Raw genomic sequence first — 11,347 nt, forward strand, 5'->3', positions numbered from 1 at the left:
CGCGCACCGTGATGAGGAGTGGCCCCCACTCGCCGCAACTAGAGAAAGCCCTCACACAGAAACGAAGACCCAACACAGCCATAAATAAATAAATAAATAAATAAAATCTAAAAAAAAAAAAAAAAAAAAGAGGGCTGTCAATTCAAGTAGAAGAGGTTAAAAATAAAATAAAATAAATATAGCATGGTTTTGGTGCTATTATAAATAGTATTTAAATCTCAGATTCTACTCATTCATGGCCAGTATATACAAAGATCTCTCACTATATGGATAATAGAGAAAACATGAAATGTTTCTGGTAGGTTGTGTCATAGTGAAGTCAAATCCTAGGATAAGAAACCTATTTAATGATCTGAACAAGGGATTGGCACTCTTTTCCTGCAAATACAGCCCCAATAGTGAATATTTTAGGTTTTCCAGGTCATAAGGTCTCTGATATAAGTACTCAGCTACTACTCTGGCTGCTGTAGAAGGAGTAACAAAACATAAATGAACGGCATGGCTGTTTCCCAATAAAGCTTTATTTACAAAACTGGGCTGCAGGCTGGACCTGGCCTGTGGATTGTAATTTGCTGCCTTCTGACCTAAACCGACTTTTTTGCTGCAATCTCAGGGCTCTAAATGCTGGTGCATCCAGGTATCGGGAAGGAGAGGAGCTGCAAGGGGTTTGGTCATGCTCTTATCTTACATCAAACAGAGGCTGAGAACCCCAGGAGAGCAGGATGATTCAAAAACTCATCAGGCTGTGACCCCGTGACAGGCGACACCAGGACACTGCATACCACTGGCTCCAGGTCGCAGTCTGCAGAGTCCACAGCAGCAGCTCATACCCACTGCACACACACTTGTGCACAAACACACACACTGCACCGATGCATACACTGCACACAGTTCACACATGCATGCACACTGCACCCATGCATACATGGACACACGTGTACGCACACACTTCTCAAGTCTCAGACTAAGGATGACAAACATATTTAATCAATGCCCCAAATACCTTTATATATGTATAAACACGTTGAATTTCCCTTGACTTAAAGACTGCTATCACGGCCTTCCCTGCTTATCCTGGAGATGGGAACGTTGAGAACACGAGTCTGAATTCACCGGGAAGCAGCAGTGTGGCTGAACGCAGAGATAGGGCCGAGAGAGAGCCAACGCACAGGGTGGTCTTCTAAAGAACCTGCATTCTGACGTGGGATAAAGCCAGGTTCCCCTCCCCACGTTGTTCGGTCCTCTGCCCGAGCGCAAACACAGGTTGCGCAGGAGCTAAGAAGGACGCGTTCCCAGGTGGGTCTCCGGCTTGGCTGGATCCGGAGCCACGAGGAGGTGAGAGGCACGCCGCAGAGTCCACAACGCCCGAAGGTCAGCAGAACGGAGGCTACAGAACGTTTACATGTTATTTTCCTTTCGATGGGGCAGCACTGTCTCCCGGGCAGGGATCCCCCAGCCCGAGGGCTACATGTGTCTCTGCTTGTGCTTCGGGTTGGTCTTGCAGTAGACGAACCACCGCCCCCGCCTCTTGACCAGGTAGCAGCCCTTGCAGCGCTTCTTGAGGACGCCCTTGGTCTTGAAGCCCAGGGCTGGCTGATGCAGGCCGAGTGCCAGGCGCGCGGAGAGGAGCGCGGCCGCCGGGCTGGGGGGCGCACCGACCTGAGGGCAGGCGCGCGGGGGGCACGGCGCGAGCGAGGAGAGCGGGCGGCCACCCAGGTGCAGCAGGGGGCCCACGGCGGAAACCACTTTCCTTAGCAGAGCGGTGGCCATGTCGCGGCTGGATCTAGGGAGAAAGAGGGAAAGTTGTCACGGCTGCCGGTGGCTCCTGCCCCCGAGAAAACCTCCTTCCCCGCGTCCCTGCGCTCGGGACACAGGCCGCGGGTCCGGGAATCCGCGCGCCCCCAGGGAGGGCACGAGCGCGGCGAGCGGCACCGTGTCCCCGCCCGGCGCCGAGACCCTCACCCGGACGCCGGGGCCAGACGAGGCCCGCGTCCACGTGACCCCGGGGCGGCCGGGCCGCGGGGCGGGGGCAGAGGGCACGAGGTCCGGAACGGTGCCCAGCTAGAAGGGATCAGCACCCGTGCGGCCGCTTCCCACCGCAATGACCTCCGCCCGCGTCCCACCCGGGGAAGCCGAGGCCAGGGGTCCCCAGAACGCGCCCTTCCTGAGCCCGGAGCCCCCGCCGCCTCCCCTGCCCCTCGGGACCCCCGGAACATCCCACGACCCCCACCTGGAAAGAGTGCGTCCGGGCCAGCCGGCAGCCCGCCTCGCCAGCCCCTGCGCCTGCGCCCTCGACAGCGCCTGCGCAGTGGGGCGGAGATGCCGTCGCCCGGAGTGTCCGCCAGGAAGGAAGATGGCAGCAGGGTCACGTGGCGGTCCCCGCCGGGCTGGGCGCAGAGGCGGAGCCATGTGGGTGCGGGAGTCGCGGAGCGCCGGCTTCCTCCCTGGCTGCTTGCCATTCCCCTCCCCGGTCCCCTGCATACCCAGCCCGCCTCCCCCTCCCGGGACCCGGCGCCCTCCTCCCGGGACTCCCCCAGCCCTGTGGGCCACCGGGCGGCTAAGATTTGGGGGGCGCTCCCGGGGAGCGGGGGAGGGATGAAAAATGGGAACAAAAGTAGGTATTTTGAATGAAAAAGAAGTCACAACCAAGTAGGCTTTTTAAAAAGCTGATAAATATCAATGGCCAAACAAAATCCAGAAAAACCTCATGTTTGTATTAAGTGGACATCCTGGGAGAAATGCGGCGAGGCTCAGGGGAACGCATGGAAATAGGCCCTGGTTCTAACTGATTGCAGTTAAATTTATTTCCTCCAACATCTTATTATGAAAACTTTCAAACACAGAGAAAAGTTGAAAGACACTTATGGCGAACACCCACGTACCCACTGCCCAGATTCCACAGTGAAATCGCCACGCATGTCTTTCCAGGCTGTGTCTGCGTGGACACAACTACTTTCCACGCACACGAAGGCGACCTGCACACGGGGTGCACCTGCGCGCCGCCCTGGCAATGCACGCGCACCCCTGACCCGGCTGCAAGCTGTGGCCCCTGCCCAGGTGAGCTCGGGCCTGCCTCTGAGCATGCGTCCGTGGACACCTTTCCGATCTGGGAGGTATTCTGGGCACTGTCGCCTCTCATCGCCACACCTCCCTGGAGTCCAGGCTGTGGGTGCCCTCAGCTCCTGGGCAGTGGCCACCCCAGCTCTGGGACTGCTCCCTGTGCCCACCGCCCTCGCCCATCGGGGGATGGCCGTGTGAGCTGACCCTCCCGACGGGTCTCTGCACAGGCCGTTTGGAGGAAGCCATGAGGGGCAGGAGAGAACGCGAGCCAGCGTCCTGCCCAGGTGTGCTCCAGAGCAGCGGGCCTTTCGGGGCTAACCTGCATGAGGGATGCCATTGGCTGCGCTTTATTGGCAGTTTCATTGGGCTCTGCTGCAGAAACCCCAGAACCACAAAGAAATGCGCTCTGTCCAACATGATGTACTTCCAGTTTCCTCTAAGCAAGGACTCATCTCCAACATTCACAACATTCAACATGTAACTCCCCATGATTATCCGTTACCATCGAAGGTAAGCACTGCATCTTCCGTTCCCATCCTCCCCTGCCCTGACCCCTGGTAAGTGGAGCAACACTAAGTGCTAAGGTTGCGCGGAGTGTCCCGCCTTATCCGGGCTGAGCCCCCGCCCGCAGCAGCACCAGGCGGCCTCACCTGCCTGACCGCACCGCGCGCCTCCCCGGGCGAGGTAAATACCGGCCGAGCGGTCCCTGCGGACTCCGTGCGCATGCGTCGGCGCTCGGCGCATCGGTGCGCGGGGTCAAGGGTCAGCCTGAAAGATGGCGGCGGCGGCGACCTTCCTCAGGCTGCTGGGCCGGGGAGGCGCGGCGGCGCGGAGCCTACCCGGGGCCGCCAGGTGCTTCGGGGTGCGGACCTCGCCGGCCGGGGAGAAGGTCACGCACACCGGCCAGGTAACCCCTGCGGCGCGGAGAGCGCCCTCCCCTTCGGGGCGCTCAGGTGGGCGGAGCCCCGGCTCGGCCCCCGTGTCCCCGGGGTCCAGCGCCCCGGTGCCCCCTGTGCCCCAAGCTCAGTGCCCGTGGTCCAGTCGCCCAGCACCCCGGTCCCTACTGTTCCCCCGGCCCAGCACCCGGGTCCCACGGTCCAGCCCCTCGGGGCCCCGGGCCCAGTACCCGCAGTCCAGTCCCCCAGTGCCCCTGACGCCCCAGACCCAGAGCCTGCGGTCCCGTCTTCGGTCTCCCCGTCCGGGGCCCGGGCCCACTACCCGCAGGGGTACCGAGGGGCTGTCTGCAGCCACTGTGGTCTCATCCTCGGAGCCAACTCGGAAACAAGACTGTTATCCCGGGGTAGCCCCTTGGTTACTGTGGGGAGAACTCCGGTGGAGTCAGAAATTACCAATTCTGTGGGTCCGATCTTCTCATGTTTGTGTAATGTTGAATACCACATTTTAGTAACTCGAGGGTCTGCTGTCGAGTTACTAAAATACAAACACAGCGTTGGCTATGATCCTCAGCCCAAATATGAGGGAGTGAGTACCTGTGTTAAAAAAAGGTCACGGAGCGGGCTTCGCTGGTGGCGCAGTGGTTGAGCGTCCGCCTGCCGATGCAGGGGACACGGGTTCATGCCCCAGTCCGGGAGGATCCCATATGCCGCGGAGCGGCTGGGCCCGTGAGCCATGGCCGCTGAGCCTGCGCGTCCGGAGCCTGTGCTCCGCATCGGGAGAGGCCACAACAGTGGGAGGCCCGCATACCGCAAAAAAAAAAAAAAAAAAAGGTCACGGAGCAGGTTCAGAGAGGAGGGGAGCTCTGGGGCCTCTGAGATCGAAGGCGGGTGTCCCCCTCCGCTAGGACTGCTCTCCTGTGCTCCTTCCGTACTTCCAATTCAGACTACTGCCTGATGTCCCGTTAGGAATCCTGCTGAAAAATGCCCCTGGGTGCGCAACTACACTTACTCCTGGGGTGTGTGATCATGAATGGCCTAAACGTTAAGAAAACACTTTTCCTGAAACGTTTATGATTGGTATAAGATACAGGATTGGGCCGTAAAAAATGACATATGGTCTTTTTCTTTTCAGGTTTATGACAATAAAGACTACAGGAAAGTTCGATTTGTAGGTCGTCAGAAAGAGGTGAGTGAAGGATCCAGCGAAAGGGAGGCGAGTGTTCATAAAACTTCTTATAACGAAGAAGAAATTAATACTAATCTGTAAAACTTAAGTAAATGCTCCCCAAATTGTGAGCACTCTAGAATCTCTGGAATTCTGCGTTTCTTGTACATGTTAAACATGTCTAGTTCTCTTTTCATTTTTTTCCCCCTGAAATATGTAACATGACATCTTGTGAGTATAGTTTTAGCTTACGTGTAAATGGGCGTGATCTTTTCTTCACTTCTGTGCCTTATACTTCTGAGACTCTCAGGTTAAAGCAGAGTCACATCAGTTTTTTAAAATTACTCTTTCAGTCACTTTTTGGAGTATGTTTTCCGTGATTCACGGCATACAGATTAGGCTGGTTCTTTTAGGGACTTTCGCTGACAAGCTGAAGACAGCACATGGGTGGGTCTTCCCTGAATGGGTCTGAAACACCAGTGCAACCGCTGGACACTGGAATCCTTTCGCCTCAGTGGCCTGCTTTCTTCCCACTTCCCCTCTCCTGTGCCTGCCACCTCAGAGGGAGTCCTCACCGCCCTGGCTCAGGCCTCCCTCCACCCCTCCCCAGCAGTCACCTGGCGTCACTTCTCCCCTTCAGGCAGCCTGTTGATTCTTCCTGCCACTCTCAGCTGTCCCTAAATCGCATCTCCCCTCCCTCTGACCTTGGTTACGTTGTCCATCCCCAGGGTCTGGTTTCCTACTTCTGTTCCCACTTTGAGGGTGTCGTGGGGTGAGGACTCTGGCCCCCTGGATGGAGCAGGTCCAGCAGATGCGTCCTGAAGCCCTGGGGTCGGCCCTGCCCCCGGCTTTCCATCTCAGCCTGTCACACGCGTCTCTCTTGGGAATTCTCCCATGGCTTCTGGTTTCTGATTGCCCTTGCTGGGGCCAGACATCTCGCTGGGGCCAGACATCAGGGAGCAACGTAAACACCGAACCAGACCTTCCAGAGTTCGTGAAGCCAGTAACGTGTGAATGGAGGGGCAGTGCTGGTGATGGCGCCTCGCTGAGACCGTCAGCTCACACAGTCCTGAACCGGCTGCAACCCTCGACCCCTCCCCGCTCGGGACCTCTGGGGCCTTTTCCTGTCCGAGATCGTGAGCAACCAGGGGCCCACGCTCATGTAAGATGTGCAGCAGGTCTCTCCGGCTTTCATTCTTGCGACAAAAATTTGGCATTTAGTAGTAGTTGAAAATTTTTTTTTGGTTTCCAAGAGACTGTTGTTTTAAAAGACCTTTAGGGGGCTTCCCTGGTGGCGCAGTGGTTAAGAGTCTGCCTGCCAATGCAGGAGACACAGGTTCGAGCCCTGGTCTGGGAAGATCCCACATGCCGCGGAGGAACTAAGCCCGTGCACCACAACTACTGAGCCTGCGCGTCTGGAGCCTGTGCTCCTCAGGAAGAGAGGCCGCGATAGTGAGAGGCCCGCGCACCGCGATGAAGAGTGACCCCCACTCGCCGCAACTAGAGAAAGCTCTCACACAGAAACGAAGACCCAACGCAGCCAAAAATAAATATATAAAATAAATAAATAAAAGACCGTCAGGCATGCTGAAAACTTGCACAGAGAGTAGGAGTTCCTGTATCCCTCCCCCCTCCACAGCGTCCCTGTTATTCTCCTGTTGCCTGAGTGCACTGCCTTTGTGAGAAGTGACAGGTTTGAACACTTGCTGAATAGTGATGCGTTGTGTTAACTCAAGTCCGTGGTTTCGGTTTATGTGGTAGGTTCACTCTGGTGTCGTACGTTCTGTGGGTTTGGACAAGTGCGTGGCGTCTCGTATCCAGCGTGGCAGTGTGACGCACGGCACTTCACTGCCCTGAGCTCCCCTGTGCGCCACCTCTTCGTCCTCCCGCCGGACAGTCCCTGACAACCACCGATCTTACTGTCTGTACGGTTTGGTTTGGGTGAATTTTAAGGAATAAGCTGAATGTGCCCTTAGTCTGAGGAACGAGGAGAGCAGGAAGCTGGGCGGTCGAGCCGCCTTCGCAGGAAAGGTGGGGAGTGTCCGCGTGTGGCTGCAGCGAGGCTGCCCAGGAACCCCCGGCCCCTGGCCTAGGCCCGGCCTGTGGAGAGGACATGCTCATGAAGCACGGGCCCAGCCGCCGCCCCCAGGGAGGCGCAGAAGTCGGCCTGCAGTGGTCCTGCGTCACCGGAGCGGCTAGAGGGCCCGGCGACCCCCTGTTGCTGTGCGGCGATGGAAGTCGTTTCATTACTTCGTGGTTACACGCATGGAATTAAAAGCCGGCGTTTCCTGCCCGTGCGTGACGGGCGCCCGCGGCATCCTCAGGCGGAGGGCGGTGCTGGCCCGGAAGCTGGCTGGCATGGCTGTTGTGCCGTGTTGGTCAGTCGGGTGGACCCTGTGGGGCTCCGGTTTGGGGGCGCGGACAGCAGTGGGGACAGCGCAGCCACGCGTGTTCTGAGGGGCTGCACTTCCTCACTCCCTGCTCCCTTTCCGGAAATAGGAATCCCAGGGCAAGTGGTGGGATAGCAGCATCTCTAGGCAACACAGCTTTCCAACAACGGGGATGTCGGCCCCGTCCTGCGGGCGCAGGACGTCAGCGCTGCCGAGTGTCTTGGTGGCGGTGGGTGGGAGGGCTCTGCTCCGCGTTCAGTGCTCCTAGATGCAAGTGGATTATGCTCCAGTTTTACTAAACGAAATGCCCCTCCCGCCGTTGTTGGTAAAGATCGATCCTTGTTTTCTTCTCCACTGCAGCCTCGGGCCCCTCTGGGTGCAGGTGGGGTTCTGGGTGCCAGAGCGGGGAGCCATGTGGCCTTGGTCCTCCGGGACTGACGGGGCACAACACTTCTCGCCATCGTGATCAGCAGATACTGGGGTTCCTCACGGAGCCAGAATCACAGTGACCTCGGGCAGCGTTTACACCCTGAGTGTCTCGTCTGCGTGCTTGTCTGCAGAGGAGTCTGGAAGGGGGAGGGCGGGACCCCACGCTGACCGTGTCTGACCTCTGTTACCGTGTTCCAACCCCGTGACCCTTGGGCCCCCAGAGATGGGGGACCTTCGAGGTGTGATCTTGCTGCTTTGCACCCTGAGTGTGTCAGCTGGGGTGGGATCCCGCAGCCCCATCAGATCAGATTGGGGTCTGTGTGTAGGTCCAGCCGCTGCCCGTAACGTTGGGCTTCTGCCGGGCCATGCGTGGCGGTTCTGGTTCCGGTTCCGGTTCTGGCTGCTGTGGGTGAGCGTCTCCAGCTTCCTCAGCTCAGACGACATTCTGTGCCTCCCAGCTGAGTACCTGCACCAGGAGAAGCTGGCTCCCCGAGGAAAGAGGAGCGGTGCGTCGCTCTTCCCCTTAATTCACCAGCTTGAAAGTCATGAGTTGATTCCTTCCAGTAAGGAAATCAGTGGATTTAGAGCATCTCTGTGGAACCGCGGGTTCAAGCATGTTGTGTTTCCGTGCTTCGTGGTTATGGTGCCGTCGTCCCTCCAGTTTCCCACGTGGAGCAGCCCTTGTAGTCTGGGGCTGCCTTTCCCTCCATCGCAACGTGGCTCAGCCTCATCTGTCACATTTTCTGCTCGGGACCCCGAACCAGCTGTTAGTTCAGAGCCTGGTCCCGTAGTGAAGTGGTCATGGAGACAGCGTGGCTCCTGGCCCCTGCGTCAGCTGCTGCTTCTGGTCTTTCCCAGCAGATAGAGTAGGAGAGTGTGTGTGTGCATGTGTGTCTGTGTGCAGGTGTGAGAGGGAGGGTGGGGCAGGGCCAGGAGAGAACAGTTGAAGCTGCATGTGGGGCGGGATGTTAGCAGGGTGAATCCAGGTAGAGACAAAGGAGAATTCTTTGTGCTGTTGTAATTCTTGCAGCTTTTCTGTAAGTTTGAAATTATATCTAAATGAAAAGTTAAAGGTGTATGTATGTGTATTTAATTACTTGTGTATTTTGAAGATCTACACTGATAATATTTAAATGAAATGGTACAGAACGTGCCTTTGCTGGCAGTGTGTGCGTGTATGTGGGGGGCGGTCTACATTGATTTAAATTCCATGAGAGCGTCCAGTGTTTGTGCTTGTCTGTACGAGCTTCTCCTGTCTGTCTTTTTCCAGGTGAATGAGAACTTTGCCATCGACCTGATAGCGGAGCAGCCTGTGAGCCAAGTTGAGAGTCGAGTGATATCGTGTGACGGTGGTGGGGGGGCCCTGGGCCACCCCAAAGTGTACATAAACCTGGTAACGTGCTGTCCGTCCCCGGACCCCCGTCCTTGTGTCCTGTCCTCACCCCACTGGCCTCACCCTCTCCCACTCGGCCTTGCCCACAGACCATATGACAGGGGCTGAACAAAGGGTGTGTCCAGGGCAGCTTTGACTGTGACGTGTGTGCAACGCACTTAGTGTCACCAGCACTGCTTTCCCTCAGACTTGTAGGCATCTGTCTTTCCCAGGGAACCATCGTGTCGGTGGATGTGTGATCGTTTACATTGTTGATAACTACACGCTCAGAGCCTTTGAGAAGGAGAATGGTACACCGGGTGTTAGAGCAGAGAAGGATGCCTCGGGATAAAGCTCAGGTGCACGTGGTGTTGCGACAGGGCAGGACCCACTGCCGCCCCTGCTGCTGTGTCCGGGCTGGACCCCACCCCTGAGGGGTGGGCCTCTGCTCTGCGCGCCACCCTCCAGTCCTTCCAGGCCCCTGCTCGAGGGCCGGGAGGGGGACGGGGACCGAGCCATGTGTTCCAGGGCGGGGAGCCTGCAATCCCAGGTGGAGCAGGCCGGACCCAGAGCCTCTGGCACAGACATGTCCAGCGTCAGGCATTGACCCCGGAGCTCCATGGGCGCCCCTGGTTGGCTGTGTGTTTCCAGTGTCTGCTTTTAGTGTCTGAGGTCTACCTGTCTCTAGATTGACATAGAATACGGAAATAGGAGATCTTTCCCTTTGAATTTTCCAGGACAAAGAAACAAAGACGGGGACGTGTGGCTACTGTGGCCTGCAGTTCCGGCAACCCTGCCACTAGGGCTGCACGGGCAGCTCGGTGACACCGACTCTGTCTCTAGTGCCGAATAAAGGGTGTTGTTCTCCAGGATGCCGCGCACAGCTGTTTCTCTCACACAGGTTCACTTAGCACTGTGGCTTAAGGTGGCGTCCCCTCCCGGGCCCCCACCACATGCTCCTCCCACCCGCGGGACCACAGCGGGGGCTGGAAGAAACCGGGGGCCGGGGGGACGGGTGACGTGGCTGCTCAGGGGGCTCGGGCTCCAGCCCAGCTCCACCCCTGTCACTCATGTGCTGTCACTCTTTCTGTCCATCTGATCCTTAGGCTCCGTCCAGTGTCTTAAATCCCAAGAAGTTAAGTACCTATTTGAAGGTGTTAACAGTCACACATGGTCCAAATCAAGTACAATTTGTGTATTTGAAACACAAAAATAAAAATGAATGTTATGTGGGAAGAGAATGGAGGCTTGGTGGGGTGATGGGAATTCCAGGAGGAAAAAGTGATGCACGGGGGGTGCGGGGAAGTGGCACCTGCACCAGAGAAGATTCCTGAGCGGAGGGAGAACCCACAGATCACAGGGCACACCAGGTGCTCAGCAAAACTGGTGAGAAAAGACACACCGGGGTGCATTCTGATTATAAAATCTAAGTTGATGAAACTCTAAACTTTATAGAGTCTAGAGAGAACAAGACCGTTTAAGCTTCCGGATGAAAGGAGAGATGAGTATAGTGGCAGAGTTACCAGAAGGGCGTCCGGCGTCTCACCTTCAGCCCTGGAAGCTGGAGGTGGTAAGTGGCGCCAACAGTCAGGAATCCTGGGCACGACCAACGTGAGATACACTGGTAGAGGAGCACTGGATGTGGAGAACTCAGGGAGCCACGCCTGGGCCCCAGCCAGCCCGCGGCCGGGGAGGCGGGGGCCCCTCAGCTTGAGCCGGCTGACACGGGGTGGGTGCGGCCCCGAGTGCAGGGGGGTGCTCACCGAGGTTCTCGTGGAGCCGGAGCTGCAGGCCCAAGACATCAGGTAGTGGACTTGGGGGCTGGCTGTGCAAAGCAGGTCTGCAAGGTGGGGGCAGAGCGGGAGGAAAAGGAGGTCGGGGGTCCTGGGGGTCCCGCGGGTGGGGTGGGTGGGGATGGAAGGAGTCTCCAGGTCTCCGCTGGTCTCTGGAAGTGTCTCACTTCTGCTCACGAGTGTGGGCGCAGTGTGCCAGAGGCGTGTTGAAGTCTCACACCCCCCAGGGGGTCTGTGCACCT

The 11,347-nt window shown here is 57.5% G+C and overlaps 2 protein-coding genes across 3 annotated transcripts; one reads left to right on the plus strand and one right to left on the minus strand.

Moving 5' to 3' along the window:
* Nucleotides 1–949: 949 nt before the first annotated feature.
* Nucleotides 950–3,814, minus strand: MRPL36 (mitochondrial ribosomal protein L36). Of its 2 annotated transcripts, none has more exons than XM_060091572.1 (2): nt 3,711–3,814; nt 950–1,783 (listed from the first exon to the last, which is right to left on the minus strand). In XM_060091572.1, the coding sequence occupies exon 2, from the start codon at nt 1,768–1,770 to the stop codon at nt 1,465–1,467; it is 306 nt and encodes a 101-aa protein (XP_059947555.1). In that variant the 5' UTR covers nt 1,771–1,783; nt 3,711–3,814; the 3' UTR covers nt 950–1,464. The 2 variants fall into 2 exon arrangements, with proteins under 2 accessions (XP_059947555.1, XP_059947554.1); XM_060091571.1 differs by lacking the exon at nt 3,711–3,814 and adding an exon at nt 2,231–2,329.
* NDUFS6 (NADH:ubiquinone oxidoreductase subunit S6) lies at nt 3,794–10,181 on the plus strand. Its single transcript, XM_060091570.1, has 4 exons — nt 3,794–3,967; nt 5,089–5,142; nt 9,211–9,333; nt 10,050–10,181. The coding sequence occupies exons 1-4, from the start codon at nt 3,836–3,838 to the stop codon at nt 10,113–10,115; spliced, it is 375 nt and encodes a 124-aa protein (XP_059947553.1). The 5' UTR covers nt 3,794–3,835; the 3' UTR covers nt 10,116–10,181.
* Nucleotides 10,182–11,347: the final 1,166 nt, after the last annotated feature.

Source organism: Mesoplodon densirostris, chromosome 3 (assembly GCF_025265405.1).
Source record: "Mesoplodon densirostris isolate mMesDen1 chromosome 3, mMesDen1 primary haplotype, whole genome shotgun sequence".
In the NCBI taxonomy this organism is placed as follows: Eukaryota; Metazoa; Chordata; class Mammalia; order Artiodactyla; family Ziphiidae; genus Mesoplodon; species Mesoplodon densirostris.